Here is a 13,596-nt window from a genome sequence, read left to right on the forward strand (position 1 = left end):
TTTTTTTTTTTTGGTTGCTGAGTAATATTCCATTGTGTATATGTACTATGTGGTGGTATTTTAATTAGCATCTAATTTAATTTGCTTTAGACTTTTTCTAATATTTTCAGGAATTATCTCCAACTTCAGATACAAACTTAGTTCGATCCTTAATGAATCTAATAGACTGTTTTATGGATGATTTTGCTGATGATGTCAAAGTGAAAGAGAGAAATGATCGAGAAACTTATTCTTTACTTGAGGTAAACATCATTTCTCTTTGACTTTTATAATAGAAAGACAGATATCTGCTTTACTCAATGTTAGTTAAATAATTAACATAATTTTTCTTCCTGCTTTGGAGACTAGATGATGAATAGTAACTGAATAGTGACAAAAAGGTCCAAATACCACATGGTGGTAGGGAAATGCGTTGACTAGCTATTCTGTTGCATCATGAAGTTGGGGAGGAGTCTTGAGCTCCTCTTATATCTCTCGCTCAAAGCTTGAGTCCTTTGACCAATCTCAGTAACCATCAGAGTACTTGATAGTGAGATTCACCGCCCCATCAGACTCCAGTTCATAATAATTAAAATTTTTTTCTTGGTGTTCTTCCCTATTTTATGAGAGGTAAATATGTTAAATGTCTGTTTAAGTATATAAATATAATTTGGATTAAGGAAAGCAAGGAAATACATGAGCCATAAACATAGTTAAAAAATATTATCACTGGGCAGTGAATCCTCTTTAACAAAAGTTATGTGTTGCTAATGGTAGCATTTCTATATATAGTCAATATATAGAACTGTGTTCTTACAACTTTTATTTTAGGAAATTGGCAATTTACTTTTAAGTGGCTTTCAGAAAGAAACAGTCTGTGAGTAATCTAGGAATAGCTGAACAATGTTGAAGGAGTATCCCCAGCTTCTATGAGCATGATCAAGACTATATAAGCTGTGGCATTCAAAGGAGGATTTTCTTTTTAAACAAGGAAATGATTTTTGCAATTAGTGCTGATTCTTGTCATCTTGTTTCCTCTTCTGAGTCTGGTGCAACTAGATAGATGACAGGGTGTCAGTTTTATAATAGTTATGTAATCAAAGCTCAGATAATTATAACAATAAGTAAAGAAAGGATATGAATTCTTTCTACTATAAATATAGCATTGTGTTAAAATTTAAATAAAAAGATATATTATGGGATGAATATTTCTTATTAAAATATACCTTAAACCTTAATGTAGTATTATCTCTTTTTTTTAAACTATCAAGACACTGGCATATACTTGAATAGCATGAGTTTTCCCAGACTAATTTCCTAAGGTTCACAATGGCTAAAGCTCATACTTTGCATTGTATTATCTTCTCCAATAGTAAGATTTTATAAGGCAAGCAATTTGATTTCTAAAAAACTAAATATTATAAAAATTCTGAGATAATCTATTAGATATTTGTTTACTCATTTCCTTTCAGCGATATTAATCTGAATGAGCAACGTTTGAGGGATACATTAGCTTTTCACAATTTATCTTTGCACCTCTCCAATACAGGGCATTTTTCTGTTTTCACTGACTTGGTCCATTGGTGCTTCTTGTAAAGATGAGGATCGAATGAATTTTAATAAGATTCTTCGAGAACTAATGGATGGTCCAATTACTGAACTAACTCGAAATAAATATAAATTACTGAGTGGTACCGAACAAACATCTTCAAAAGCTCTAACTGTCCCATTTCCTGAAAAAGGAACAATTTATGATTATCAGTTTGTCCCTGAGGTAAGTCTTCTAAAGAAAGGTTTGTGACTGCCAGCCTGGCAAGATGTCATCCAAGACCTACTCAGCACAATGGTTGTATAGTCACCTTCAACACCACTGTTCACCTTAAGAGGTAGTAGTGGATGTAGTAAGGTGTGCACGTGAAGTCAGACACACTTGGGTTTGAATCCTAGTAAAGCCTTCCTTTTCTAGGGTTCCTTTCTGCATGGCCTTGGTAGTGTTATTTAATCTCCCTGAAGCTTGTTTTCCTCACTGATAAAATGAGATAATAATGCTTAATAAGCCAGTTGTACTCATTAAGTAAAATTACACATTATGAGTCCTGCTCTAGGCACATACTCTTCAAGAACATATCCTGGAGGTTCATGGTAAATGTTAGCATCTCATAGCCTCTAAGAAGGCCCATGAAACATAACTGGCATAGTGTTAATTCAGCACTTCCCAAATGATGTGGACTATACAACCTGGATAGTGTTTATTTACTTTTTTATGTGTAACAGTTCCCAAGTATGATATTGGGGACAAAATGTAGGAATATATATTGTTTAAATATGTACATATGTTAAGTGAATTGGGATCACACCATACCTCAAATGGGCAGTTTTATCCTTTTCCTGTTATAAAGATATCACTTATCTCCTAATATTTCTTTACGAGACTGTCATTTTTCTAACACTTCTCTATATACCTTTGAAGAAACTGGGACTCAGATTATTACATGATTTCCCCACCATCACATAATCTCCAACTTCCCATTTTAGGTTTTCTGAATCTCAATCTTTCCTACTCGGTGAAAAGAGAGTCCTATTAGAAAAGTCTGTCAGGAATAGAAAGAGAAATACTTCTTCAACAGTTCTATAAAGCTCTTGAAGTTGTTGTATAATTTTCATACTAATGTGAATTAAGCCTCAAATATACACAACACTGTACTAGATGATACAGAAATGAATAAAGCTTATTGCTGCCCCCATTAACTTCCTAACTGCTCAGAGGACAGTCATGCAGAAGACTAGGTCAAAAGAGTACCATGTGTCAAGGCCCGGGACCCAGAATGTTTGAAACTGGTAGGTTCATCAGTCAGTTGGCTTGTAGGACATATGAAAATGAAATTGAAGGGTGAGTCTAAATTCTGATGTGCTTTGAGTGACCAGGAGTTGTGAATTACCATTGATTCTGTAAGGAAAAACAAACAAACAAACAAACAAAAACAGTGGTGCTGTTTTTTCTTTGGAGAGAGAGTTAACATGGTATTTTAAAAATATTTTTTGCTGTGATCACAGAAAATTAAACGTTTTACAAGCTAATGGGGTGCAAAGATACTGTATAGTCTCAATTCATAATAATACTATATACTAAGAAATCTCTGCTTCAGAGGTCTGTTGTACAGCAATGTAAATATAATTAACCCTGTTGAACTATACATTTTTAAATGGTTGAAAGTAAATTTTATGTGAACTTAGTTCAATTTAAAAGCAAGGAAACATTGCCTAAAATAAACCGATGTTGTAAATACTGTTAAATAAATGTCAAGCAGTGGGTAGCTGATGTTCTAATTAGCAACAATTCTGTATTGATTAACATTTCTTGAATAGAATTTTTGTCCATACTCTTTATTGACTAGTTTGAATTTTCAGTGCTTTTAAAGAACCTAATTTTTTTACTGAAATAACTGATCTTTGGCTTGTATAATTTGTGGTAGTTTCAAGGTATCAAAAATATCACAGCATTGCCATTTCTTTTTTATTTATATCAGCCTAATTTTCCCAGAGCTTTTAAAAGTAGTTTAAAACAGAACATACACTATTTGACTGTTTATTATTATAGGGAATAGGAAGATGGGAACCATGGATAAAGAAATTGGAAGACGCTCCTTCAATTCCTAAAGATATGCTGTTTAATGAAATCATTGTACCAACTCTGGACACAATTCGATACTCTAATTTAATGGGTTTGTTGACCACTCATCAGAAACCTTCAATATTTGTAGGACCAACAGGAACTGGAAAGAGTGTTTATATTATTGTAAGTTTCATAGAAATCTCTATATCAAAGTGTGCTTAAGGATATTATTTTTTAAAACTTCCTGAAATTGTCAATACTTTAAAAGTACTCAGACATTTTGATCTTGAAGTCACAGAATTTTTTGTGTAATTGTCTGCTACTTTTGGAATATTGCTTAAAGATATGATGCTGTTTTACATCACTAAATTATTGTCACATCTGTCTAGGTATTTTAATAAGTATAGCTTGTTCAGTGTGAAGAACTTCACCCTTGAAAAGTATGTTTCAATTAATTACAATTATTTAACTTTTTTAATTATTTAATATCTAAGGGGTTTTTCTGTAATACTAAGATTAATTTTTCTGAATGATTTCTGGAATCACACATTGTGTGTTAGTTGAGATGATGGTAGCTACTGTGACAAATAATGTCCGAAATTTCAATAACTTGACACAGGCCCTGTTCCCTTGAGTTTAGAGATTCATGTCAGTCAAAGACCAGTTCTTGTCTCCAGTTAAAGATTTCTGAAGGCAAAAAGCTGACTGGAAATACTCATAAATGATAACGTTAGCCTTTGGCATGGAAAGTAAGTCATGATTCAGTTGAACAATGTGGAAGATAAGTGTTCTTACACATTCTTGTAATTCCATCCTGGATGACTGCCTATGGTAGGGAGGGAGGAAACTTCCTTCGTAAATATGTCACCTGACTTATGTGAGAGAACCATACAGTGTGGATGGTCCTGTGGGGGCATCTAAAGAACCTTCATGTCTGCTCTACTCAGAGAGTAAACATTTTGATCTTGCCATGCCCACGGACAGGACAGTATAAACCAAGAGAGACCACAGTGGTGTCGGTGAAATAGATCCACCTCTCTGCCTATGCAAGGGTACAGGATAGGAAGTAAAGTGGAGAAAAGTGAAAGAGATATCAGTTTTCCCTCCTTCATTGTTGGTTCCCAATCCACTCACATTCCCTCAATTTAGTACAGTGCCTATTTCTAGCTTTTATTGGTTTTATATTTTAATTGAAAACTTAAGTTTTGTAGACAATATTTGGGCATGTAAATAATGCCCAATGTAATTAAATAATTGTCCTAGTATCAATAAATTAAGGATTTATCAAATAATCTTTCTCACAACAGATTGAAATGAAAGCTTATCAGAAACTAAGTACAGTATATATCAAGGAATATCCAAGAGCAACAGGGGTAGGGTATTGGGGGTGTGGGATGTTTAGTTTTAAATCAAAGTCTTGATTTGGTCTGAATTAAACAAAAAAAAATATGGAAAAAAATGGATATACTACAAATACCACTAAGAGACAGGGAATAGAGACATGGGCTGCTTAAAAACTGGTTGGAAAAAATAAAATCTTTTGTCTTTTGTAACATCATTGAATTCAGCCCAGGCAATAAACTTTCCAGACCAAAAAAATTAGACCGCTCATAAAACTTGGAATGTACCTTGCATTTTATTTTATAAACCATTTTTTCCCTAAAAAATAGGTTGCAAATATTTTGCTATTTCATTACTCTTGTACAAGGTGATTTATAGAACAAAACATCTTGATTAACAATCACTATAGATGCAACCTGCTTCCCAGACAATTCCATCTTGAAAATGCAATCATATCACTTAAGCATACTAATTTGCAGTCAGACAAATTATTATGTAAGTGAAAAGATAATAAACTTTTATAAAATGGATATTGATGGGATAGACAAATGGCAGTCCGAATTCTTATCCCATCTCTGAGCAGTTAAGGTTCCTTCCTCTAAGTCCCTGTGACCTCATGTTTAGAAGGAATGTGTACTCTGCATGGTGGTTTTGGAAAACAAAAAAAGCCAAATACACTGCACCTGAATAGAGACTCCATTGACATGGAAACTGTTTCCGTTGAATCCAGTCTTTTTCTATGTCATGACACGTAAAGGTTAAATTAGTCTGTGAACTCCATTGCATAGTGTTTATTTTGAAATATCAAAACATAAGTCCATCCATGGCTTACCATATCATTTCCTGTTGTATAGAATTTTCTTTTAAATCAACTCAATAAAGACATCTACAAGCCGCTGCTCATTAACTTCTCAGCACAAACTACAGCAACTCAAACTCAGAATATTATCATGTCAAAACTGGACAAAAGAAGAAAGGGAGTTTTTGGGCCTCCACTGGGCAAGAAAATGGTAATTGCTCTCTGTTTCCTCATCTGTGATACCGCAATGGTCCTGTACATGGGCACACTCACGTCGGAATGAGGAAACCAGATACACTAGAGCAGGAAATCTTTTTGTACAGTATTTTTTTTTTTAAGATTTATTTATTTGTGTATGCAGAACTGGGGTACAGGCCAGAGGCTCAGGGGCAGTGAGAGACTTCACCAGAGACAGAGTGGGGAACAGAACAGGCAGATCGACGAAGTACACTGCTGAGAGGAGCAGCGGGCGGGTCAGGAGAGGTCTGCCACACCATGTGGTCACCTCCGGGGCAGACGGGAATCGAACTGATGCGGAAGCAGCTTTAGATTCTCAGTGCTGTGCTTTAACCCGCTGCGCCACTAGGGAGGGCCTTGTACAGTGTTTTTAAATCAGAAATTTTGGTTAAGAAGTTTTCCTAAAAGCGTGACCATATTTGTATATGTATTAGGCTACTTGACATTAAAAACAAGCACTTGCCCTTTGAATTAAAATATTCATTTGAAAAATTATCTACCTAATTCCCTCATTGATGTTTTTACTTACTAGAAAATCTTTTCTACTTATTCTTCTAGGCCTTTAAACAACTCAACTGTCAACTGATTTAGCTGCGTTTCTCTGCCGAGAAACATACCTTTCTCATCTTCAACCTCATTCAGCATTTATACTCACTTTAAAATCACACCTTTCTCATTTATTTTAATGTATCAAATATGTAAAAGAGTAATTTATAAGCCTTATTAAGAAACAAATTATATGAGGATTAATATAATTCCTATACTACTAGCCTATAAAGTTCAGTAATGAGAATGTTTCCTAGTCCTTAGGAACATGGTTAAGAGATACTATTCTTGATTTCAAAAGATACCATCACTTTTCACCCACTCTAAAGAAGATAATCTATCCATTGCCTCAACAGTGTTTAATCAATAGAATATAAAAGTTATATTAAAATGTTAATAATTTCTAACTTTTCTTTTTATAATCAGGTTGTCTTTGTAGATGATGTCAATATGCCTGCTCGGGAGGTATATGGCGCTCAACCTCCCATTGAGTTACTCAGACAGTGGTTAGATCACTGGAATTGGTATGACCTCAAAGATTGTTCTATGATTCGACTAGTGGACATTCAAATCATGTGTGCTATGGGTCCTCCAGGTACATTTTCTAAGTTTGTCATTATAATGATTGTCACTCTGGCTCTTATCTACAGAGGTAGCTGGGAAGGGAAGTGCCACTGACACAGCTATGCAACTTCTGTCGACTGAAGATAGGGAATGCTCTGAAAAATTGGAGTTTCCATTGCTGACTTATGTTATGACCTCCCTTTTTTATATAATCATAATATCAGAAATATTGTAGCAACATCAGTTTGTAACTGGATTGCCTTAGCTCTAAATTGGCTACCTGGCCTGGGCAAAGTACAAGCTGAGCTGCTCCAGGTCAGGAAAATCCTTTCACTGAAGACAAAAGGCAAGCTCCTAGAGAGATAAGACCCCCGGGAGCATCAAGACTCCTGGAAAGCTTCCTTGGTCTTTTGAAACAAAAAGAGAATCTTAGATAACTCCCAGGGCATAAGGACCCATGGACAATTTCCTATCATTATCAACACAGGTTTTGCTTAATGCATAATTATGTGACTTCCTCTTAATTTACTCTTTTCCTAAAACAATCACTAACTACTCTCTGCTAGTCTTAATTAACCTTTTCCTAAAACAAACAATAGCTACTCTCTGCTAACCTTAAGTTAGCCATTAGCTTTTCTTTAGTCTATCACTGACAACTCTGCTAACACAATTTATTCCTTCCCTAGGACTCCTAAATTCCTTGCTAACAGCTCATCCTTTCCCAGACCCTGATCCTTTGAAGTCATAATTCAACATCTGTATTCATGAAAGTTATCACAAAGATGGATAGTATAATATGTCATAAAGTAGCAGAAAGAGGATGCTTTGTTCCCCTTTTCCTTTGGAACTTGTATGCTGATTTCTTATTAACTTACCTGATGCATTATTGTAACTAAATCTTGCTAAACAGTATATATAAGGACCTGCAAAAAGATGAGCAGGAAGACTTGCACCCAACTCTGACTCCGGTGTCTTCCTTGCACCAGCTCCCCTTTTCCCCCTTTAGGAATCTCCGCTCACCAACGCCGCTCCCACCTTTGGACCCTGCCTGTTTTGCCCCCAATAGTCTGTGATTGAGGCCAGTCTCCTACATGCCACTGGTCTGCACATATGCCTGGGGACCGAGTTGTCAGCCTGTAGAATGGGTGGGTGCTTGTCAGGGCAATTCTCTGACCAACTCTTTCAAATCCTTTTTGACCCAGTTTTTTTGGACTTTGCTACCCATTTCCTGTAATTGCTTTCTGACAACCTGGAGTCCCATAGAGCAATGCATTTTTATTTATTTCAATCCTTGAACTATTTTTTTAAGGTTTATTTATGCTTACAGAATTGGGGTACAGGCCAGAGGTGTGGTGGGTGAGGGGATTCACCAAAGACAGAGTGGGGAGCAGAACAGGCAGACCAATGAAGAGCACTGTTGAGGGGAGTAGAGGGGAGCAGCGAGTGGGTCAGGAGAGGTCTGTCACACCATGTGGATCTCCTCCGGGGCAGGCGGGGATTGAACTCATGTGGAAGTGGCTTAAGCTTCTTAGTGCTGTGCTTTAACACAGCACCATGCTCCAGGGAGGGCCCACAATCCTTGAAAATTTAAGAGCATAAACTGTCCCTGCTTCAGAGGTCATCTTTCCATCACCCCAGAGAAATGCCATTGTAATGAGTCTGGCATTAGACAACATTTGAGGGGAATTTAAGAAGGATATAACAAGTAGAATGACCCTGTAATTTTTTAATATAAACTTATAATTCAAAAGAATCTTTATGTAGGGAAAATCTCTTATGCTGGAATATGTAAAATGACTTGATTCAAGTAACTGGACATCGTTATACTTTTTCTCTTCCCAAACACTAGAGGCTATTTTATTTTTTATTTTAATAACTATTTTTTTGTGGTTTTTTTTTCAGGGACTCCCTAATATTTGTCTTCTAGTTCCTTGACTTGTATCTGACCTTTAAAGCATACAGTTTGTTCTGAATCAGTAAACTCTCCTAAGACATTTCCTGGGCCACTTCTAAAGCTCCCTCCACTCTTTCTTTTTCTTAAAGACTTTTGGTCTTGCATCTCAGACTTCAGTTCTATTTTGCTTCTCTGCCATCACTTCATCATTTATACTATGTGTTTACTTTGCCAGGCACTAGACAGAGTAATAGGCTGTAAATATTTTCCTATTTATAGAGGATAGAAGAATAGGCTGAATCCATGAATAATCCATGAGGTCTTCTTGAACTGCATTTTCGAGAGCTACCACCATTTCTGAGTGTTCCCTGCAAAGGAAGGTTGAAGGCAGATCCAGCGTATATGGTCTTTGTCCTGCACCCCTTTCACCATCTTCTTAAACTTGCCCATGCAAATCAATGTTCTTTATAGCCTTCTAAATATGTACAGTTGGCCCTTCCTGATGGTGCAGCAGGTTAAATCACAGCACTACAAAGCTAAAGCCACTTCAGCTTGAGTCCAATCCCCAGCTGGGGTGGGGGTGGGGGTTCCACATGGCGTGGCAGATCTCTCCTGACCCACCTGTTGTTCCCCTCAGCAGTGCACATCATCAGTCAGCCTGTTCTGCTCCCAACTCTACCTCTGGTGAATCCTCTCAGCATCCCGGCACCTCTGGCCTGCACCTCAGTTCTGTATGCATAAATAAATAAATCTTTAAAAATACATACATACATACATATGTATGTATGGTATATGTGTGCTATTCATAACTGTTTTGATCTATAGAAAACCAATTATGTGCTTTCACACACTACTCATGTTTTCAGAGTCAACAAGAAATAATTTAATGATAGAAGCTAAGCATCAATTTACCTGGCTTTAAGCAAATATAAAATATGGATCTACATTTTCTGCAAAACACACTAGAGAAATTGTATGCTTTAAACTCACTTATTTACCAAAGCTTTCATAATAGAGTCCCTTTAAAAATCAAGTGCAAATTTGTCCATATGTTTAAAGATGCTATTAGTCAATATTATAAAATGATATACTACATCATTTTTTAAAAATACCATTTTTATGATAGTGAGATATTCCCATATGTTTTTTAAATGCAAGTAGCCAGCAAAGCGGCCATAGCACCACATAGGCTCGACTTAGGAAAATTGATTTCTCAATATATAAAGAAAGAATTAGTAGGTACCAGAGCTATACTGAATTTCAGTGATCTGGAAAGGACCCTAAAGCTTGGTGAGTAAGATTGACCAGATTTATCATACCAGTAATATTTCATACAGCATATTAGTATTGTATATTCTACCTTAATGGGGTACTGTAATGATAATATTTATGGTTTCATACTGTGAGCAATGAGTCGACCTACTCTGACTTCTTTTGATGAAAGAGGAAACTGAAGACTACCTTTAATAAGTTGAGTTAATTCAAATACTCCAACTAGAAAAGTAACACCTTTCGTTTGGGGTAAAAACTGTGTTGAGGTTGGGGTTATACAAACAATTGCATTACTCTTTTATTTTTTTTTAAAGATTTATTTATTTATGCATACAGAACTGGGGTACAGGCCAGAGGCTCAGGGGCGGTGAGAGGCTTCACCAGAGACAGAGCAGGGAGCAGAACAGGCAGATCAACGAAGTACACTGCTGAGGGGAGCAGCGGGTGGGTCAGCAGAGGTCTGCCACACCATGTGGTCACCTCCGGAGCAGGTGGGGATCGAACTCATGCGGAAGTGGCTTTAGCTTCTTAGTGCTGTGCTTTAACCCACTGCGCCACCATGGACGGCCTACTCTTTTATTTTTTAAATTACATTCCAGCTTTATTGCAATATAACTGAAGTATAATGTTGTAAATTTACAATAGATTTAAGCTTGTAACATTATGATACATTTACACTGAAAGATGATACACACAATAAAGTTAGTCGAAATCAATTGTATTATGCTTAACCACCCTGTGTCCCATAGATTTGTCTATCTTTCATGGTTTTTATTTTTTTTAACGTGAGATTTAGAGAAAATCTTCTGGTATATGCTAATGACATTATCAAGATATATCCTTTTTAATATTTAGGTGGAGGTCGAAATCCAGTAACGCCTCGATATATGAGACATTTCAACATTATAACCATCAATGAGTTTAGTGATAAATCTATGTTTACAATCTTCTCTCGAATCTTAACTTGGCATTTAAAAATCTGGTAAGTTATTTTAAAATTATTTTGTCCATCAGGATACATAAGAGACTTTGGAAGCAAATCACTGCAAATAGTGCTCCTCAAGCTTTTCTATGAGTACATCCCTAGAAGGAAAAAAAATAGTAGGTAAAACTACTCCATTACTCCCATTTTATGGAAATATTACACAGTGGGACCAGTACATCTTTCCATTTTTTTTCATTTACTGTCTGAACTATTGTATTATAGTCTAAAATTCCATATAAATTATTCATTCTGTGTATTGCCAATATTTTGAATCTTTACCATGTAACATTGTTATGCTGGAAATGCACGCCACATTTATCTTGTAAATGCACTCTGGTAGAAATCTCTCGTTCTACAGGGATCTGTGTCCAAGTTGAGTGTAACCTTGGGGTATAGAACTGGAGAAGCCTTACTCCCTAGCTCTAAAAATTCAGTGTTTCCCCACAAGTTGGGATAGGTCAGGAGCCTAGTAAACATGGGCAGTGCAAGACATCATGGCTCTTTGATGTCCATTTTCAGGATATTGCCATTTCTTGTCCTTTCTAGTGATGGAGGACAATAGGCTTCTTGTTTTGCTGTAAGTTAAGCATAGTCAGTTTTGCTAAGTGGAAGTTCTTTACCCATGTTCCTTCTATCCAAATCAAAATCCCTTTACCATTTTTTTTATCCTGACTCACTTTTCAATTTCTTTACAGTGCTTCCTTTTGTTTTTCTCATTCCCTCATTTTGTCTGTATTTTAATTGTCTTCTCTCCCTTTCAAAAAACCCATCTTGCTGTATATTTCACAGATTCTATCTCTGTACAGTTGAGAATACCAGGGAATAAAAGAGTTTAGAAAGCTTTTGTCAGTGGATGTTGGATTTGAGTTTCACAAACTGGGGTCCTTATCTGTTTTAAGTGGTTTTGAGTCCTTTAAATTCTATCTGTTCTAGGAGACAATTATATGGTAAAGATTAGAAGTGAATTTTTAGAGGTGAAATTAATGTACTCTCTACACATGTTGATTTATAAAACTACATGCCTGAAATTTATATAATGTTATAATGCACAGTGTTACTTAAATTTTTAAAAAATTAACTAATGTAATAAATTAGTCCTATTCACTCATTGGACATAAAATAATGAATGGAAAGTGACTTCAAGAGAACTTAGAATTATTTCATTATTATAACAAGTAATTCTATAAAATAAATGAAATTATTTAATCAGAACAAAAATTGTGTTAGTCATTCTAAATGTTACTTATGTATCATATCATAATTCTGTATCCACTAACATTTTTCTTTCCTTTTATTTAAAAAATTTAAGTTATAAATTTCCAGATGATTTCCTAGATTTGACCACACAAATTGTAAATGGTACTATGACACTGTATAAAGAAGCAATGAAGAATCTCCTGCCTACTCCAGCTAAATCTCATTACTTGTTCAACCTCCGTGATTTCTCCCGTGTTATTCAAGGAGTTTGTTTGTCACGACCAGAAACAGCAGAAACCAAAGATGTGATTAAACGACTTTGGGTTCATGAGGTAAATTTCCACTGAGTGAAGTATGACTGTGCAAGAAATAAAGATCTTACTGTTATGATGACTGGGTAAAAAGATATATTTAGCATTCTATATTATACATTCACTTATTTGGCATTTGACCAACAATCAAGATAATAAAAAATGACACTATAATTATCTCTAATTTTTAGAAATTTCTGTTAATTTATAGATTATTTGATGTAGTTATCATTTTGCTGGTATAAATCTCCTTTAAGTGCCTTAATTCTTGTTAGTATCATTTCAGATAATTTTGAGATGAGGTATTTTTCATGGAGCTGTTTTTCTAAGAAGTGTACATATTTCTAAGCATTACTTGTTCTATTAGATGCCAAGAGAACTGCCAAGCAAAATAGTTATAAGAACATAAAAACTATATAAAAACATATTTTGTTCTTTTTTTTGGAAAGAGGTACATGAGTGAACACTTTTGTGTAAAAACTTTTGGAGGGAGGGAGAAAATGGAGACAGAATCCAAAAAATAATGCATTAAAAATAAGTTAACTATTTTGAAAGTATGATATGTTAGGCAAATAATGCTATTATAAAGTGGGAGTGAAAATATCCTTTCATGTCTATATATAAATAATACAGCTATTTAAGTTTAATAATGTAAGAAATTTATGATGGTAATATGCTGCTGTATTAAAATCATATTCTTTGACAGAGACATACATTTCAAAAGGTCTTTTCATCTCTAGACCTTTTTTTTGCTTCTTTTCTTTTTTTTATTATTATTAAAAAGTTTATTTTTACATCATTTTGCACTTTTTTTTTTCATCTCAATTGTAATCCCCACGGGTTTCCCATCACCAAATC

General features: G+C 35.2%; 1 protein-coding gene across 1 annotated transcript in view; it reads left to right on the forward strand.

Annotated features, from left to right (window-relative positions):
* Positions 1-13,596, forward strand: part of DNAH7 (dynein, axonemal, heavy chain 7) — a 205,444-nt gene that overhangs the window by 88,937 nt on the left and 102,911 nt on the right. The window contains exons 34-40 of the mRNA XM_004674839.1: positions 111-242; positions 1,529-1,753; positions 3,578-3,775; positions 5,788-5,943; positions 6,942-7,110; positions 11,101-11,227; positions 12,540-12,759. Coding sequence (XP_004674896.1) covers positions 111-242; positions 1,529-1,753; positions 3,578-3,775; positions 5,788-5,943; positions 6,942-7,110; positions 11,101-11,227; positions 12,540-12,759 — 1,227 coding nt within the window. The remainder of the gene's footprint in view (positions 1-110; positions 243-1,528; positions 1,754-3,577; positions 3,776-5,787; positions 5,944-6,941; positions 7,111-11,100; positions 11,228-12,539; positions 12,760-13,596) is intronic.

The sequence above is a fragment of the Condylura cristata genome, unplaced genomic scaffold (genome assembly GCF_000260355.1).
Source record: "Condylura cristata isolate star-nosed mole 26May11 unplaced genomic scaffold, ConCri1.0 scaffold00002, whole genome shotgun sequence".
Classification (NCBI taxonomy): Eukaryota; Metazoa; Chordata; class Mammalia; order Eulipotyphla; family Talpidae; genus Condylura; species Condylura cristata.